This window comes from Pezoporus flaviventris, unplaced genomic scaffold (assembly GCF_033815535.1).
Source record: "Pezoporus flaviventris isolate CSIRO_AGI_PZ_B2104156 unplaced genomic scaffold, CSIRO_AGI_Pfla_v1 ptg000007l, whole genome shotgun sequence".
NCBI classification, from domain to species: Eukaryota; Metazoa; Chordata; class Aves; order Psittaciformes; family Psittacidae; genus Pezoporus; species Pezoporus flaviventris.
Genome location: NW_026892555.1, coordinates 83,812,434 through 83,829,569, shown reverse-complemented (window position 1 = coordinate 83,829,569; position 17,136 = coordinate 83,812,434). Strand labels below are relative to the sequence as shown.

The 17,136-nt window shown below is 38.3% G+C and overlaps 1 protein-coding gene across 9 annotated transcripts in view; it reads left to right on the top strand.

Annotated features, from left to right (window-relative positions):
* Window positions 1-17,136, top strand: part of PIGN (phosphatidylinositol glycan anchor biosynthesis class N) — a 101,483-nt gene that overhangs the window by 64,044 nt on the left and 20,303 nt on the right. For all 9 annotated transcript variants that reach the window (XM_061449287.1, XM_061449285.1, XM_061449286.1 and 6 more), the window contains 7 exons: window positions 598-734; window positions 1,755-1,854; window positions 1,985-2,077; window positions 3,519-3,610; window positions 6,705-6,816; window positions 10,447-10,555; window positions 14,359-14,461. In XM_061449287.1, coding sequence (XP_061305271.1) covers window positions 598-734; window positions 1,755-1,854; window positions 1,985-2,077; window positions 3,519-3,610; window positions 6,705-6,816; window positions 10,447-10,555; window positions 14,359-14,461 — 746 coding nt within the window. The remainder of the gene's footprint in view (window positions 1-597; window positions 735-1,754; window positions 1,855-1,984; window positions 2,078-3,518; window positions 3,611-6,704; window positions 6,817-10,446; window positions 10,556-14,358; window positions 14,462-17,136) is intronic.

Sequence of the window (17,136 nt, the reverse complement as noted above, 5' to 3'; positions counted from 1 at the left end):
CTCCTTCAGTAGTTGTCACTAGATCCTGAGGAGCTGGTATTTTCCAGTAGGAGTTAATGCCTTATATTTTAATTTAATTACTTCTCTTTCAAATGTCTCAGTCAGGAGGAGGAAACGTGTGCTAATGGAATTTTCATTAAATGTTTTGACCTTAATGCTACAAACTTGAACTCAAAAGGTTATATGCTAAGTGAAGTCTGGTTTTTGAATCCAAATTTAAGAGAGTTCTTTTTTCCAAGACCCTTAGCGTCTCAGACTTCCAATGGATTTTATGTATTCATTGAACATAAACAATACTGCGTACACTGGGCTTCCAAACTGTACAAGTGTGCTTTGCCTGTGCAGATTTTACTGCAGGACCTTATGCAGGGAGATATTTAGAATTAAATCTTCAAATCCGGTGGTTGGTTTGCCTTTTGTTTTTTTTCATCTGCCTGGAAACAGTGTCCAAAGTTGTGCACAGAGACATAAGGCAGTTTGAGTGGCTGTGTTAAAGTAACATTTGCTTTACTGTGTAACTAACAAATGGAAAACAGTGTGGAGTTTAAAACATTTTACTGATGTCTCAGGAATGTTTGTCCAACATTTGTTTTACAGGAATCTACTGTTGTCTTCTACGGTTTTGCCTTTGTTGGAATGATAATAGCTTTTTTCCTGTTGATTCAAACATGTCCTTGGACATACTACATATACTGTCTCTTGCCAGTACCAGTGTGGTATGCAGTTGTGAAAGAGTGAGTAAAGAATACATTTTACAAAGAATGCTTTATAAAACTGGGTCTGTGCTTCCTGTTTGTTGACAAATATTTTTTTTCCCATAAATTTGGGAAAAAAGGTTAAATATAAATTTATTAAACTGCCTGAAGTGTTCCTGAGACATCCCAGAGGACTGTAGTTCATATTTCACTTGACATATAGGGTAGTTTCCAAACTGACTGATATAGCTGCCTATTCTAGAAGTTACCTTTCCTATTAGCAAAAATAAATTAATGTCTTTCCAAGACAAAATGGTTTTAGTACTCTTGTAACTGTAACAAAAGGGGGCTAAATTCTTGGGCAAATACCTGTAGCAGCTGACTTCCTTTGTAAAATGGGACAGGCTGTTTTTTTCCAGTAATTTTGGAATAGTTTGATCCTGGAAAGTATGCTGAACTCCATCTGCTTTTGGAGAAGATGTACTAGTCCTGTTTAAGACTGTGCTCTGATATTAAAACAAAGTTGTCTTGTCTGGGTCTCCTTTCACTCTTAAATCCAAAAATACCTATCATATTGTGATTTCTATTACCTAATATACTGGCAATTCTGTAGATACTAACTCAGTATTATTCAGAGAAAATAAGACCAACTGCAGTTAGATAATGAGCTGCTTCATAAAACACTGGAAAAGCTAACTGGGGATTTTTTTCCACTCTCTCTAAAGCTTCTGAATGTTTCATCAGTTATGATGGACATTAAGCGCAGCCTAACTAAAACTGTTCATAAAGTCAAGTTGATTTAGGTGTCTGAAGCTTGTCCAAATACTGGTGAATATGATCCAGAAATGGGAGGGGGAAAAGCTGGAGGGTTTTATTGTGGATCCTATATCAAGTAAAACTGGGCAGAAGGAGCCTGAGGCCATCACCCACTCTGTTTCTAAATCGGCAATACCTGAAATGTTTTTGGGGCTCTGACTCCTCACCTTTCCCTTGAAAGAGAAAATCCTTTGATCTGTTTGGTTTTTTTAAATAATTATCTTGTTCCATCATTTTGAACAGACTTCCTGTTATTCAAGACCTTGCCACAAATCTCTTGTCACATAATATGGTTCAGTCTATAGGATTCATCTTCATTTGTATACTGGGAATTGAAATACTAGTAAGTATTTTATCCATCTGTATCAACAGGTTATCTCACAACTAGCATTCTACCTCTTTGAGGAATTGTAAGTTTTATTAATGTGCTTGGTTTTCAGTCTTCTGTTGGATTTTCTTTTCTTTTTAATTAGGTCTTCAGCTTTTTCTACCGCTCCACACTTACTCTTGGTCTTCTTGTTTTTGCTGGCTGGCCAGTGATCACGCAACTGTGGACTCAAGCAAAGGTACTGTATTGCTTGGCTTCGAAAGAACATTTTAAATGGCTAATAGTTGATTACATCTCAGGATATTGGGACTGGTCTCTTTGGAATGCTGCTTTAGGTCTTTGTTCAGTTATGCTTTTATTCTGATCTCCATCATGAGCAGCATATAGCAAGGCAGAGGAGTTTAATATGGTCTGGATAGATTTCATACAATATAAGTAAATAAGACTGCTTAAGAATTTTGCAGTAGCTATGAGTTAGCTATCAGTTTTCTGTTGTTAATGATAACTAAAAAATGCTTGACTGAGTGGTATGAAATGCCCATCACTTACCAAATTGTCACAGTAACAAAAGAGTTGACATGCACGATTGGTAGAAGTGCCACCCTTTGAGTAATATGATCATTTATTGAAAAAAAAACACAGCAAACCCAAAAGAAAGAGAAGATAACTGAAAAATGCTTGTTCAATTCGTTACTGTCTGCAATCAGCTGGCACACATTGTTCCTCCGAGGCAGCTTTCTGTACCATTTTTCCCAGGAAAAAAACTCCACTTCTGTAGATATGGGTGTGAAGTAAATCAGCGTTTAATATAAGAGACATTTCTTCCATTAGTTTATTCAAACATCTCTTATTTCACAGAATATCTAAAACCTAGAGTTCTGGAGTAACATTAGCATTTTAATTAAACAACAGAAAAACTGGAATTGAATTGCTAAGTCCTACTCTGCAAGAACTGTCAGGAATGGAGGCTTGTATTTGTTTATTTACATTTTTTTTATTGTATTTGAGTAATTAAGTAACTTGTCTTAAAGCTGGGTATACAGAGAAGATGTTTTATAGTGCTGAAAATTTCTTTTGGGGAATTTGAATCTGCCTGGAGCTTGATTCTGCCTATAGCTTTTAATGTTTTTATTTGGAGTGAAATACCTGGGATCAGGTTGGGTTTTTTGTCTCCTAGCAAAGAATGTAGATAACTACTTAGATGATTATCGTAGTTAAATCAAATGGAATTCAGATTCAAAGACTGGAAAATGTTGCCATATTGCCAGAGAATAGGTGATTGGTGAGCTGCTGCGGACTTCTGATGAGATTAGTTTTATTCCTCTCTTCCATAAGGTTACTCATCAGCTTTCTAGTGACTGCAATGTGTGTAAAGGCCACACTTGGAGAAGGTGCTTTTAAGTGTAATCTTAGCTCTGATTCTCATTGTCTTTGATAGGATTTTGACAGCCCTGTAAATGAGATTCTTTTCTAAATGAAATTGAAGTACTGTAACACTGTAACACCAATGATCCTGTGCTCTATTTTCAGTTCAGTTTACTCTTGATAAGGGGGGGTGGGGGGGTGTTGCTTTGGGAGATGCTAGTAGCCATTAGTAATTCACTGAGGTATTTTTTTGTGATAAGACAATTCTCCACTTGACCTCCAAAATAATCCTTTTATATATTTATTTCCTTTAGACAAGCGCATCAATCTGGACTTTTCTATGTGTGCTCCTGGCAATATTTCCTTTAATGCCTGTTGTAGGAAGAGAAGCAAACATTCCTCTGGTGTAAGACTCTCATTTAGTTCTTTAAACCTTTTTATTTCCCTTTTTGATATTCATAATTTAGGCTGCCTTTTGAGATACACGAGGAATTGTATTATTGAAAGCTGGCTGAGACAGGTATTAAAATTCAGAATTTAAATGATTATAGGAAACATGATTATAAAGACCTCAGTTACTCACTAATATGAATGAGGATAAGCTTTTAATTCTTTTGCCTCATCTATTTGCTCTTTACATTATTCTGTAGTTTCTTGGCAAGGGAAACATTTCTTACAATACAAAAATTTGCAAACTTTACATAAAAATGAAGGTCATCATTAAAGAAGGAGCTTCACTGGGGTGCAAATGTGGTAAATAGTACTGGCACGTAAGAATGTTTCTTCAAAAGCAATTTACTCTGACAGCATCTTTCTGAATTCCTCCATCTAATTTTGAATAATCTGTCTTTGAATAGCACTCTGTGCCTAATGAGATAATCAGGGAAATAGAATAAATAGGATAGGCAAAGCCCTCTTCTTCCTCGCTGTCTCCTTTGTCTCTTCTTTTTCCACCTTCACTTGCTCTCTGTTCTGTGTTTTCCTTTCTGGTGTTGCTTGTCTGATTTTCTACAGTTGTTGATTTGCATCTTTTTTTGCATCTAGTGCATCTTTGTCATCTGTTCCTCTCCTCTTGTAAGCCACTCTTTCATCATGCCAGCATTCTCTCACATCTGGATGCAGTCCACGTGGTTGCCCTGAGGGCCTTAGGCTTGTGGTGTTATTACAGAGAAAGACTTCAATTGACCTACACTGCAATGGTTCCTTCTGCTGTCTGGCAGAAGATACTGTGCCCCATCAGAGCAGGGTGCCTGATCCTCAGTAAAATACGGGATTGGAGCATTAGTGTATGATTGCAGATAGAATTATGAGCCCAGATATTTCCAGAATTATTGACATTCTGCCTTTATATTTTTCATTGTGACTTAAATGTATCTACTGAAAACTCCTAGTCTTGATGCTCGGGCATGTTAGAAATATTCAGGACAGATTTTCTTTGGCTGTGTTACAGCCTCTCAGCTGTATATACATTTATGTATTTCTGCTGATCCAAACTGAGGGGTTTTTATTCTTTAAAACTTTCGAGCACAGCTTAGAAATCAAAATGGAATTAAATTACCTTTAGATCTTCCTCCCTGACACTTCTTTACATACACCTTACCCAGGCTGTACATCTTCCTATTTATTCTTCTAATGCAACATTGTACCTCTGAAATGGTTTGTGCCTGTCTGAATCCTGTCAAGTGAGTTTTGAAGCTGAAAAGGCTTGAAGCAACAATTAAAAATATATGTATGTGTGGCACCTCAGGATACTGAAGTTAAGGAGATGCTGGGAGAAAATATATGGGAGGGAGAAATTAGAGTGTCAGAGTGCATTTATTAGATCTGTTTTTGAGCAGTGACACTATATATTGGGACAGGGCTTCTTGAGTACATTAATAAAACTTGTATGGTACAAACAGGGAGCTCCTAACTCAGACATAAAAAGGAAGCATACAGGAGGTGAAAGCTGGGTCAGATGGTCCAGGAGGAACATAGATATGCTGTCTGAACATGCAGGATAGGTTAGGAAATCCAAAGCTTTCCTGAAGTTAAATCTGGTGTGGGATGTGCAGTGCAACAAGACAGTATACGGCAGCAAAAGGAAGACTAGGAAAAATGTGGCCCTGCAGCTGATTGGGATGGAGACCTGGAGATAAAAGGACTTTGAAGTCTGAGGCCTTCTTTTACCTCCTTTACTGGTAAGACTGGCCATCAGGAGCCCAGGCTTCAGACTGCTGAGACCTGTTTGAAAGTCTGGGGCAAGGACTAGAATGTGCCTCTTGCAGGAAAGTCCAGCGGTATCCTTGGCATCACCAGGATGGTGGGCAGGAGGAAGGTGATTATTTGTCCTTACTCATCCCTGCCAAGACTCATCTGAAATTGCTGCATCCAGTCCTTGGCCCTCTGGAAAGAGTAATGTGGATATACTAGGCCTGGTCCAGAGAATGGTCATTAAGATGAATAAGGGATTAGAGAATCTGTCACAGGAGAGTGAGCAAGAGCTGGGGCTGCTTATTCTGGAGGAGAGGTGAGAGAGCTGGAACTGGTTATTCTGGAGAAGACTCAAAGATCTTATCAATGTATATAAATACCTGTCTGGGGGAGAAGAGTAAAGATGACAGATTTTTCTCGGTGTCTAGTGAAGAGACAGGAAATGGGCAAAAATTCAAATGCAGGAAATTCCATTTAAATGTATGAACAAACACACTTATTTTACACTGAGGAGGGTCAATCACTGGAACAGGTTCCCTAGACAGGTTGTGGAGTCTCCATCAGTGGAAGTATTCATCACCTACGTAGGTATGGCCCTGAGCAGCCAAAGCCCTACTCACTGCTTTGAGTAGGGAATTAGACTGGCCTGATCTCCAGGGATACCTTCCAGCCTTCAGCCTGTGAGTAGCCTGCAACTATGTTCCTCTATTCATTAGATCATTACTTGGAAACTGCTATTGAGATATATATGCCTGTGTGGCCTGATTTTACTGAATGTGAGGTATTTCTACATAACTATGTATGTGTTAGTTATTGTGGTATAAATACCCTGATAGATGGTTGGACAAACATTGAAGACCTAACTTCAGATCACCGATCACTGTTACTATTTTGTTCAAAATATTATTTGGAGGTAATCAAAAGTACCTAAAAATAATGAGTGGTAGAGCATTCACGTGGCCAAAATGGAGGGTTTCTTTTGCCACTGCCATGAAAAAAAAAAATAATTGTATTTGTGGATGGCAAGCTTGTATTAAAAAAAATCCCGTAACACCAAGCCCAAACACACCCACCCCCACCCCAAAAAACCCTCAAGCTGACCACTACATTAAAAAATAAACCCAAACCAACGAAACCACGCTTGATTGGATTTTGTTTTTCTAAAGCTGGATGTTGATGTTTCCTCAATGTAATAACTCTTGATACTGTAATGAATTATTTGATCTTAGTGAAGAGCACTTCTGTAAAAGTTTCCTGAAAGTTTTGATGATGCTTCCTGGGATTTTATTGTTCTTTTGTTTTTACAGAATAGCAACTGGTTTGCTGACTCTCCTGATCTCTTGCCTCTCGCTGGCATCTCTTTGTAAAAACAAAAATAAATACAGAAATAATGAAGATCTGAAAGTGTATTTTTATCAGGTCAGTTGCTATTTTCCAGTAATTCTCGATGTTGAAGGGGTTTTGTGTGCAAATGTTTACATACTTTTCTAAGAACGTGTTCCTACCAAGGCCATCCCTTTGAAGAAGGAAATGGTTGTTCGTTAGAGTTTTCCCCTTGACCATTTTAAGAGGACCATGTGCTTATGGTAATATTCATGTTTAAATATCATAATGCTGTGTTCTCAAAGCTCATGTTGTGCATATTTGTGTATATAGATAGAGTGATGTACTTACACACTTGATGCTCTACTTGGAGAGTTTGAGAGTTTGTCCTGCCGTCAGTCTGTCTATGTAACTTCCAGTGACCTTTGTGGGAATTGCACATGAACACTAAGGACAGGCTTGCTGGTTCAGGGCATTCTTTCCTGTTTCTAGCTGTTGAGTAACAATGTGAGACTAATACTGAGCTGACATTCTGTTGGCTAAATCTTGTTTCAGATGAAAGATTAGTGTTTTTTATTCTTTATAGCTTCATGAAATAGGTAGATCTTTTCATAGTAGGTGCTAATTAAGTTCTAGAGAGCTTTTCAGATTTTAATAATACCTTGCATGTCTGCTGTCCTCCTTTCTTTTTTTTTTTTAACTTCTTAGAAGATAATGGTTTTATCTCAGGACCAGCTTTATTAGCTATAACTTATGTGCTAGAGTTTCTTACTGAGCTAAGCAATGCATTCATTACACCAGTGGTATAGGTATGGAGCTCAAATTGGTTATTTTCATAATTGGAGCTCAAAAGAAGGAGGGGAAAGAATGATGAATGGCTAAAATACATACCTGTATGGACGTGAGCAGTCATTTATAGGCTACTCATTTATTCATTGTTTTTTGTAGCTACACACTATGAATTTCCAGCATGGGTATTAGCCTTAAAGAAATAAAAAAGTCCCAGAGAACCAAACAGCACAATCAAAAAGATTTTTCAGCAAAAATGTGCAAATAAAGAAATGTTAGAAAGTACAAATATAATCCTGAGTAACTTCATATGGATATATTTGCATTTCTGTTACAAAAAAAAATGTTTAGATCTAATTTTGAAGTTTTGATACATGTCACTGTTTGCTTGAGGCGGAAGAATCTGATTGTACCCTCACAGTTTCAGAAAATTGCCAGCAGTTTCTCAGGTTTCCTCTTGATATCACTAAAGCAGGAATGGTGGATTGTCTTTTGATTAATGCTACTCCTCTCTTCCAGTGAGGTGGGGATAGGTTTATTTTTCCAAGTGACAGGACAAGAGGAAACAGTCTCACGACATACCAAGGTAGGGTTAGTTTGGGTATTAGGAAGTACTTCTTGTCCAAAAGGGTTGTTGAGCATTGGAACAGGCTGCCCAGGGAAGTAGTGGAATTGCAATCCCTGGAGCTATTTAAAAGATACGTAGACATGATGTTTAGGGACATGGTTTAGTGGTGGACTTTGATGGACTTGGCAGAGTTAACAGTTGGACTTGGTGACCGTAAAGGTGTTTTGCAACCTAAATGATTCTATGATGTTTGAGAAGTCATTGAGGCCTCTGGAATGGTGAAAAGAGGAGTGAGTTATTTATAATCCATCAGGTAGACTGCTGTGGTGCTTACTGTACAACTTAATATTTTTTGCTGCAGAGAACATCAGTTACTCTTTGTCAGCAGTTTCATAGGTAAAGTCCAGTTTTTGCTGCGCTGCTGAAAACACTGCTGGTTCCATTGTTTGGTAATGTTGGGCCAGGCTGTTATTCCTGGGAGGCTTGAACTTCATGTGTGTCCAAGGGGGTCAGTTTATTTGTATTCTCTAAATTAGGAGAAATGAGCAGTAGGGATCCGTGCTCTGTCGGTGGAACTAGGGATCAGGAGGACTGTTTTCAACAAGCCTTGTACAGCATCCAGCTGATGATGCTGGTTCTCCTACCATTCTCTCTATGGGTTATCATGTTAGTTGCTTAGGAGACCTTCTGGCAAAGATGTGTTGGACTGCAGATGTCACCCTTGGTTTCCTCTTTCTAGCTGTAACCTACAGATGAGTGTTTCTCAGAGGCCTGCTCTTAAACTGTGCAAGAATAATCTCTTCATTCTGGAGAAGGTTGTGGAGGATGAAAGAAGACATATTTTTAGCAGGAGACCTCATTTTGCATCTCCATATACCTTCTGTGTCGTTCTAGTTCTGATGTTGGTGAAAGCAGAGAGCAATTTGAACATTACTTAAACTGTGAAAACGGGAGTCTCAGAAGTGGGTGCTGATCCCTTCCCTGGACACTGGCATAGATCTAGCAGCACTAAATTTGGTGTAATAATGTGCCCAGGTCATCACAAGTCTTTCAAGGCATGAGATGTATTATGGGAGATGACACAAAGTGAGTGCAGAGTGACTTCACCAGTGACTAGGGAATAGCAGAGGGATTACCAGAGCTCATGACGCTAAAAGTTGAAAAGATGCATCAAAGGGGAAGCAGCTGGCCTGAATACAGCAAAAGGATCCCAAATAAATATCAGAGGTCTAAAGGGGACAGTTCCCTGAGCTTTTGGAGGCTTAATGCTTTGACCTAGCTTCTTGATGTCACACAGAAATACAGGTTACGTGTTATTGTGGCCTGAAATTAAATAGAAGCAACAGATAAAAAGCACTTGTGAAACCAGAACAAAAAAGGATGCTGACTGCTAAGTGTATCCTCTGAGCAGGTACCACTAAGTATCACTCTGTCTGTCAGGGGAATGGTAGCGATTCATATGGTAAAAAGTGATGAATGTGAAGACTGTGTATATGCTTTGCACTAAAAAAAAAAAACACAACAGCAATTATATCTTGTAATGCAGTTTTAAAGTGTCTGCAAAGTACTGCTTGATTTGTCCTTTAGTGGAACTGCAGAGTTATGAATAAATGGCAATAATTGAAAACTTGGGTCAAGTATTTTCTTGGATAATTGTAATCTTTCAGAAATAACTGACTCATGGGGTAATTTTCGTCAGTTTTTTTGCACCTACTTGATGACTGAGTGGTGTCTCTACAATTAGTCAAGGGAAAAAGAAAAAAACAATCTTCAGCGTCACTGCTTCTACAAAGCAGAGGGCTTTGCTTGAGGTGGTGCAGACAATTTCATTTTAACAGTCTGCCAAGATTGCAGCAGCTTTTTACCTCTTAAAATCCACCTCCAATCTGCTCTGCTGCTGCTGTCTTTTCTTAGAGGAGCTGTGCTGCCCATGCATAGTTCTTGCTTCAACTACCCTTGCCCTTCACCCTATACCCAATGCTGCAGCAAAGCCAGAGAGGTTCTGCTAGTTCATGGTTACTGTTCGAGGACAAGTGCTCCTTAAAGAACTTGGGGCATGTGTTTTTTGTGGTTTACGTGAGTGTTTAAGTGACAAGGAGTGTATCATGTCAAATCAGTGATCCGGGGTTCTTCTTTAAATCAAAAATAGCACAAATTGTTAATAGTAATGATAAACTAGAAGAAAGTTTTTAAAAGGAATTTTTTTGTTAAATCTATAAATACTCAACACTACATATAAGACTTCCTGCTCTTATATTGATTCAGATGAGGGATTTATGCAAATCTGAAGCATATTTACATATTTGGGTTGGGATGACAGAGATCCATGCATTTATTATGCCTTTCTTTGTCTGATTTCTGCTTTGTAGATGTTGAGTATTGCACTTTCGACATATGTTGTGAGCAGTACCCATGACAGTCTTAAGAACAAACAGGGATTGCCTCTATTGAATCAAATTATCAGCTGGATGACTCTAGGTAAGAACAACTTCTTTCCCAAACTTGTATGTTACTAGTTTATGGGGCTTGGGGTTGGGGCAGTGACATTTCTTTATTGACATCTTACTGTTACACATATTCCTTTATTTGGCTCCTGATAGTTCTTCCATTCTTTCCTAAGTAAGGTTTTTGGAGAAATATGTTAGAAAGTCTTCTAAAATATTACTCTTTTGTAGGCTTGTAATAAAATGCAAACAACTTTGATTTACAGGTAGCTTTGTCTTTTGAATATTAATATCTTGAAGACCCCTTTTAGAAATATAATGGCTTAAATTCGCTTTTTGTTTCACTTGGAGTCAGATAAGGGTGATCTGAGATGTTCTACAAGCAATCCAGTTAAGCATAAGAAAGTGAGGAAAGGTTGTTGCTGTATTTCAATAGAAACTTGAAGTTGCAGCTGATGGCAGAGACCCTTGGGGTATGAAAGTGCTTTTCAGAGATAATTTGTAAAATACCTGTGAACTAAAGTTGCTAATGTATGTTTGATATGTTAGAACCTGATAATTAAAGAAGAAGAACAATTTACAAGTCTGTGGCTTTTTCACAACTCTAAAATTAAATTCTTAAGATGATTAAACAGTACAAATGTAATTATCACTGGGGTTATGGAATACAGTAAAGCAACACCTTTCATGTTTTAGCTATAAAACAATTTCTAATTTTCATTAGAAAATATTTAGCATTGTTTATCCCTGAGTGATCTGGAATGCAGATTTGTTTTACAGCTAAACATACACCGTGCAAAGTTTGGTAGCAGCTCTTTGCTAGAAGTCAAGACCAGGAATTGCAGCATAACTTAATGGAAGAATTCTGACTCTTGTTATCTTGTTGCTGGATGCGTTGTACTGGTGACATTGTTTTAACTTGAGCAGGTCCTGTCAGTTTTAGCAAACCTGCTTCAGTTTGAGCAAATGGATTCAAGATTAATACAAGTGATTGTGATCAGTGTCTGTATGTGAGCAGTGCTCCCTTTGTAATATAGTTTTCTTTGAAGTATTTTCCTTTCCATCATGCTTTTCTAACTCTCTGTAGCCTGCTAAGCTAAGTGGGTATCTCTGTGTGGATGAATTCCTTGCAGCTGTGAAGTCAATGAAATCAATGATGTCCTGCTTGGCTTACTGGAGCAGGAATTGAGGGTAAAGGCTATCTTTCTCTTCTGTGTGAGGGTGAGAGAAAAACATTTTTCATCTGAGAGATGGTTTGGGAAGTCAAGAGGTCTGAAGTTATGAGGAAAAAGTATATTAGACATCTTCGCTGTGGGTGATGTTTCTATGATAAATAAAGCTAACAGTGAAGTAGACTGTATGTATGTTTCCAAAAAGTCTACTTAATGCCACAGTAGTATTGAATATTTTAACAGTGTCTTTCAGACTGGAAGTAATTATTTTAAGTTAATAGGATATACAAGGTAGAAGCTTGCTGAAGTAGCTCTACATAATTAAACACGGAACTAAGCAGGTAAAATACTAAGGCATCCAGCAACATATCCTCAATATTCCTGGTGGAGGGAAATGCTGTGTCAGTACCATAGCCACAACTAGCATCTATCTTATCACTATTGAGTACAAGAACAGTGGCATCATAGTAATTAAGGTACTGTAGCTTTTCCAGGGTTGGTGGCATTACAGGTGATCAAACTCCTTTTCATGTGTTTGTTTAGTTGTAGAATAGCACTGTTTCTTACTGAACTCTCATTTTGATCCTCTGTATGTATTTATATAACCAGAAACACAGAGGTATCAGTATTTATTCATAATAATACTGATTGAGTGTTATTATCATGTCAGTATGATAATAAGACTTCTGAAGTTACCTAGCAAATTGTTCTCCCTTCCCAGCTACTCATTTGTTTGCTATGAAGCCTACCTTACTTAAAGGTTTCATTTAGGCCTAAAATTTCTTTCTGAAGAAAGACATAGAGAACAATACAAATGAATTAGTGATGGGTGGGTTACTGCAGGCCTGTGTCAAGCTGTCTTTAGCTGTTACACCATATGGTTTTTGCAGTGTATGTTATCCACAAACAGAGGTAAAACGAGGAGGCATAAAGTTAATCCAGCTGCTTTCCATGTTCTTCAGAACCATCTTTATGTTAGCAGATACGTCTAAATGAATGTGCATTATGTTGTAAAGGTTTCACCAGTGGAAATCTATCATAGCAATTTGCCAAATATTGAGGAATTTGTTGTAACTGCTGAATGTGGGGGACACATACAGAGATTTGTATAGGTTAGCCAGAAACCCGCAGGTCTTTTGATGGTTAGTATCAGATGTGTCACATCAGGTGTGGAAAGGAAAGGCTAATTATCACCTACCAGCCACTCATCTGTTTTCATCTATGATTGCACTAAGGGAGCTTATACATGTCTGTTGCACTGAGTGTCATTCACAGAGGCTGAATTTCTTTCCAGCAGTTCTGACTTGCGGTGAGGTTCCTCCTTGGGTTGGGCCTTCTTTAAATACAGAAAGCTACAAGTGATGCTGAAAGGCTGGAGCATCCTTGAAATGAAGTCATTGATTCTGTAACTAGCAGTGGCCAAGGCTGAAAGCCAGGAAATAAAAGATACTGACCCACAGGTTTTAGAAATAGCCTCATTTCTCTTTTGTTGATACATTTACTACATATGCAAGTGTATACTATTACAGTGAGCGCAAGCAAGCACTTTCTGTATATTATAGTTTTGTTTCTGTTCCATAATAGAGCGATTATTGTGACACACTGTTGATGCAGTCTTTGAATGATTCAGTAATGTGAGGCACTATACCACAGTGAAGAATCACACCAATGTTATTTTTCTGTGCACTTCTTCATAAACACATAAAATTTAAATATTTAAAAAAAACCAAACACAAATCAGGAAAAAAAAAAAGGAAAAACAACCAAAACCCAAAAAAAACTCCACCGAAACCAAGTTTAAAGGTTAAATCACAGCAGTGCTTTTCCTTCTTCCTTTCCTTGCTTCAAAGACTGGCCAATTTTCATTGGCTTTTCTTTGTTTTTGCTCACTTTTCCAGTAGCCCATTTCCTCTCTTCCCAATTTTCCTCACCACCTACAACTGTTGGGCCCCATCTTCACCTCCAGAAGTTTCCCAGCGAGAAGAGTCACTTTAGAGACAGCATGGATTCTGCTAACCAGGGCTGAATGGTCAGCTGACCAATGGATTACACCAAGGAGTGAAATGCAGCTCTTAAGGTCCCTCACTTGCATTAGAGAAATGTATTACAAGTTGAAGGCAAGAGGCATAAGTCATGACGGATAGGTCCCTTGCAGTTCCTTAAATATTCTTGCCTTAAAACGTTTGAGTAAAGAGGCTGGTAAGTTGGTAGTTTCTGTATCTTTACTACCACTATTTTCGGTTGCACCTCAAAATGTAGCAGGTTTCCTAATCTAATACAATGGAGCAGAGGCTGTCTTTTAGCTGTCAGAGATCCTCAGGGCAATGGTAAGTGGCTCTCAAATTAGTATTAAACAGTCGAGCTTCACTGTTTTTTGGGGTAGTACTTCTGCATCATCTGAAGGACTTACTAACATCAGTTCATGAGAAATTATAAAGGCTGTGAGGTAGAAAGCCCGGGAATTAAAATGGTAGAGAACTAAAAGTACTTTTGATTATCAAAGCATTATATTAAGCATTCCAAACACTGGGTTTTCTTTAGCAAAAGTGACTTCTGAAAATAGAAGGGCATATAGGACCAGTATTGAATATCTGTACAGTTATCTTGTTACTGAGGGTGAAATGTTTTGCATGTAGTGACTGATGCATCTTTTATCTGTTTGCAGTTTCTTCCTCTGTGTTGCCATTCCTGAGCTCCACATTCCTCTTTCAGCGACTGTTCAGCATATTGCTCTCCCTGATGTCTACCTACCTGCTCCTCAGCACAGGGTATTTCTTTCTTACTCTGTCTGGATTGGATTTACATATGAAAATCAAGGGCAAAATGTGAAACTGCTGAATCCCATGAACATTTCTGTTCAAGGTGTAATGTGTGCTTCCAGCAGTGATCTCACCATTTATCTCCTTGTTTAGTTTCCTAAATAAAATTTCAGGGGAGCTTCCCCATTCCTCTTTGTGTTATAAACACTGTTTTGTTGACATTCCTTTCAGCTAGACCAAGCAGTGGCTGGAAGGGTATGTATTCAAACAATCTTGCACCAAAATAAGAAAGTCTGATTTAATTTGTCTTTTGTTATTTTGGCATATGCTTTTGTGCTCACAAACAAGAGGAAATTACTTCTCTTGCAGCTGCTTAGCACTGGTATCTAGTTATGGCTTAAATGACATGTGACAGGAAGCAGGAAGCCCTAAAATGAAGGAAAATTTTATTCAGAGAGATTTTCGTGGAAGTAATATTTTTTTTAGAGGGATTCTGGTTCCCATAAAGAGCAGCGCTTGCTTCTGGTTCCCATAAAGAGCAGCGCTTGCTTCTTTTTTGGATAAAGACAAATCCTCAGAGCTTTTAAATGAAGAAAACACTGTGTCAGCCAACCCTTTTTCTTTTTTCTAGACTCAGTAGCTTTTAAGAGCATAATTAATGGGGAGTATAGGAACCATTCTTTCCGCCTTCCCTCCCACTTATCTCCTGGATTTAATTACACTGGAAAATTAAGTGGAATAAAACATCTTGCAGCAGACATTTTGCAATAGCTGCCTCTTGTGGATACTCTTGTTTTAGATGAAGTATCTCAGCTTTTTTAATCTCCCACCTCCCCTTCTTCCCACTTCCCCATTAAGATTTTGATCTTAATCTGACTCCTGTCCTTACACACACTCTTTTGCTCAACCTTCTTAGCCTGTCCTGGCTACTGGATTAAGCATTAATGTTGTTCTCTCTTTGGCTGGCGACCTTGCTCTTTGTATTTGGCCCTGCACCAGACCACTTAAACGCTGATAGCTCTCTGCTGTCTCCCTGCAATGATCAAATAGACCAACAATTTGGAACAATTCTTAAACAAAAAAAAAACAAAAACAAAACAAAAAAACAAAACAAAACAAAAAAAACAAACAAAACCCTGAAAATGAAAACCAAACCAACCAAACAGAAAAAAAAAGCAACACAAAAGGTCCCCCCAGCCAACTACTCATAGCAAACCCAAGGCACTCAATGCCGAGAATATCAACTGTTTTGATAACCCAGTGCATTGCCCAGATGATTGCAGCACCTCTCTGGGTGTGCAGTTAAGTGAAACCAGCTGAGGAGCAACTGGTTGTCACTGACTCAGTTAAAAACATTCATTTTGTAGGCAGGTGTACACCACTGTGAGGATTAGAGATCCTTTTGTTACTGATAACCATTGTTGTTTTTGTGTTTGATTGCTTGTCATTCTGATAATTAAAGCAGAATTTGTCTATTCAAATTTTTTGTTCAGTTTGAAACTGCTTTGTGGCTACACTAGGGGGTAGGCACAGCAGAAATAATATCAAGATTAACTGCAATAATTTTCTTACTTTTGGACAAATAAGTTCGTATGTCCAAGGTGGAAAAAATAAAAAGAACCCCATACAGTCTTGTCAGCATAGGATCACAGTCAGTGTCAGTATTATAATTTTATCCTTAAAAAAAATAACCAACTCCAAAACCGAGAGGCACCATGCAGTATAATTGGAATGTAGAGGGCAAGGAGAAACTAATATTATTATCCAATGACAATCTACACCCTCAAGTTATCTGGGGCTTTTAGCGTCTCACATACGTACACTCGTAGTTTGTGTTAAAGGAAATTCTTTATCCTAGGTTTCCCACACCAAACTCTTAGCTGTCCAATTCTTAGAAAATTAGTAATTGAGCGGTACAGGAATAGCAGCAGCTCCAGCTGGATGCCTCTGGGGTGGCACCCACAATAAAGAAATTCCTGGAGTTTTATACCCTTATGTTCTGTGCACCCAACCATCACACGCTGTTCATGTGCTTTGCACATGCCTCTTGGTCCAGTAATGAATTCTGGTGTGGTGTCTCTTCATTCCTCATCAAGCTATTTCATTGTCTTGAGGTGGGTGTCAATTTCTTCATGTGTCTGGTTGTTGCTCCTTACTAGGATGCAACTCCTTTATCTTCCAGTTTGCACTGGTCTCAAGGCCTTCATTTATATAACTAAGCACAGATTAAGTTCAGCTTTATCTAGGTAGGAGTTAGAGCTTGTGGCCTAAGGCTCCAGTGACTTCAGTTTTCACATGCTAAGTGACTACTCATGCTAAACAAAATCACTCAGTCAAAAGAACTCAGTGAAAGGAATCCAGCTAACTAAATGTAATTCACATCATCTGCTATGTTTGAGTGCTCATAGGAGCCGGAAGTACTCCTCTAAGATCGGGGGTGTAGCTAGAACAGTTTAGTGACATGACTTGGTGCTGCAATTGCAACGGATTGTTACATAGTGAAGACAAGGACATTTCACTTCAGTGAAATGTAATGCTCTTTTTATTATACAGATGCTTCTGTCCTTGGAATTAGACTGAGATTACCAGAATAAATTTATGTGATTAGGTCCTAAAGACACAATCTCTAGTTGCTGTCTAGATTGGACTGTAACCTCAGTTCCAGATAGCTCTCATTACAAAAT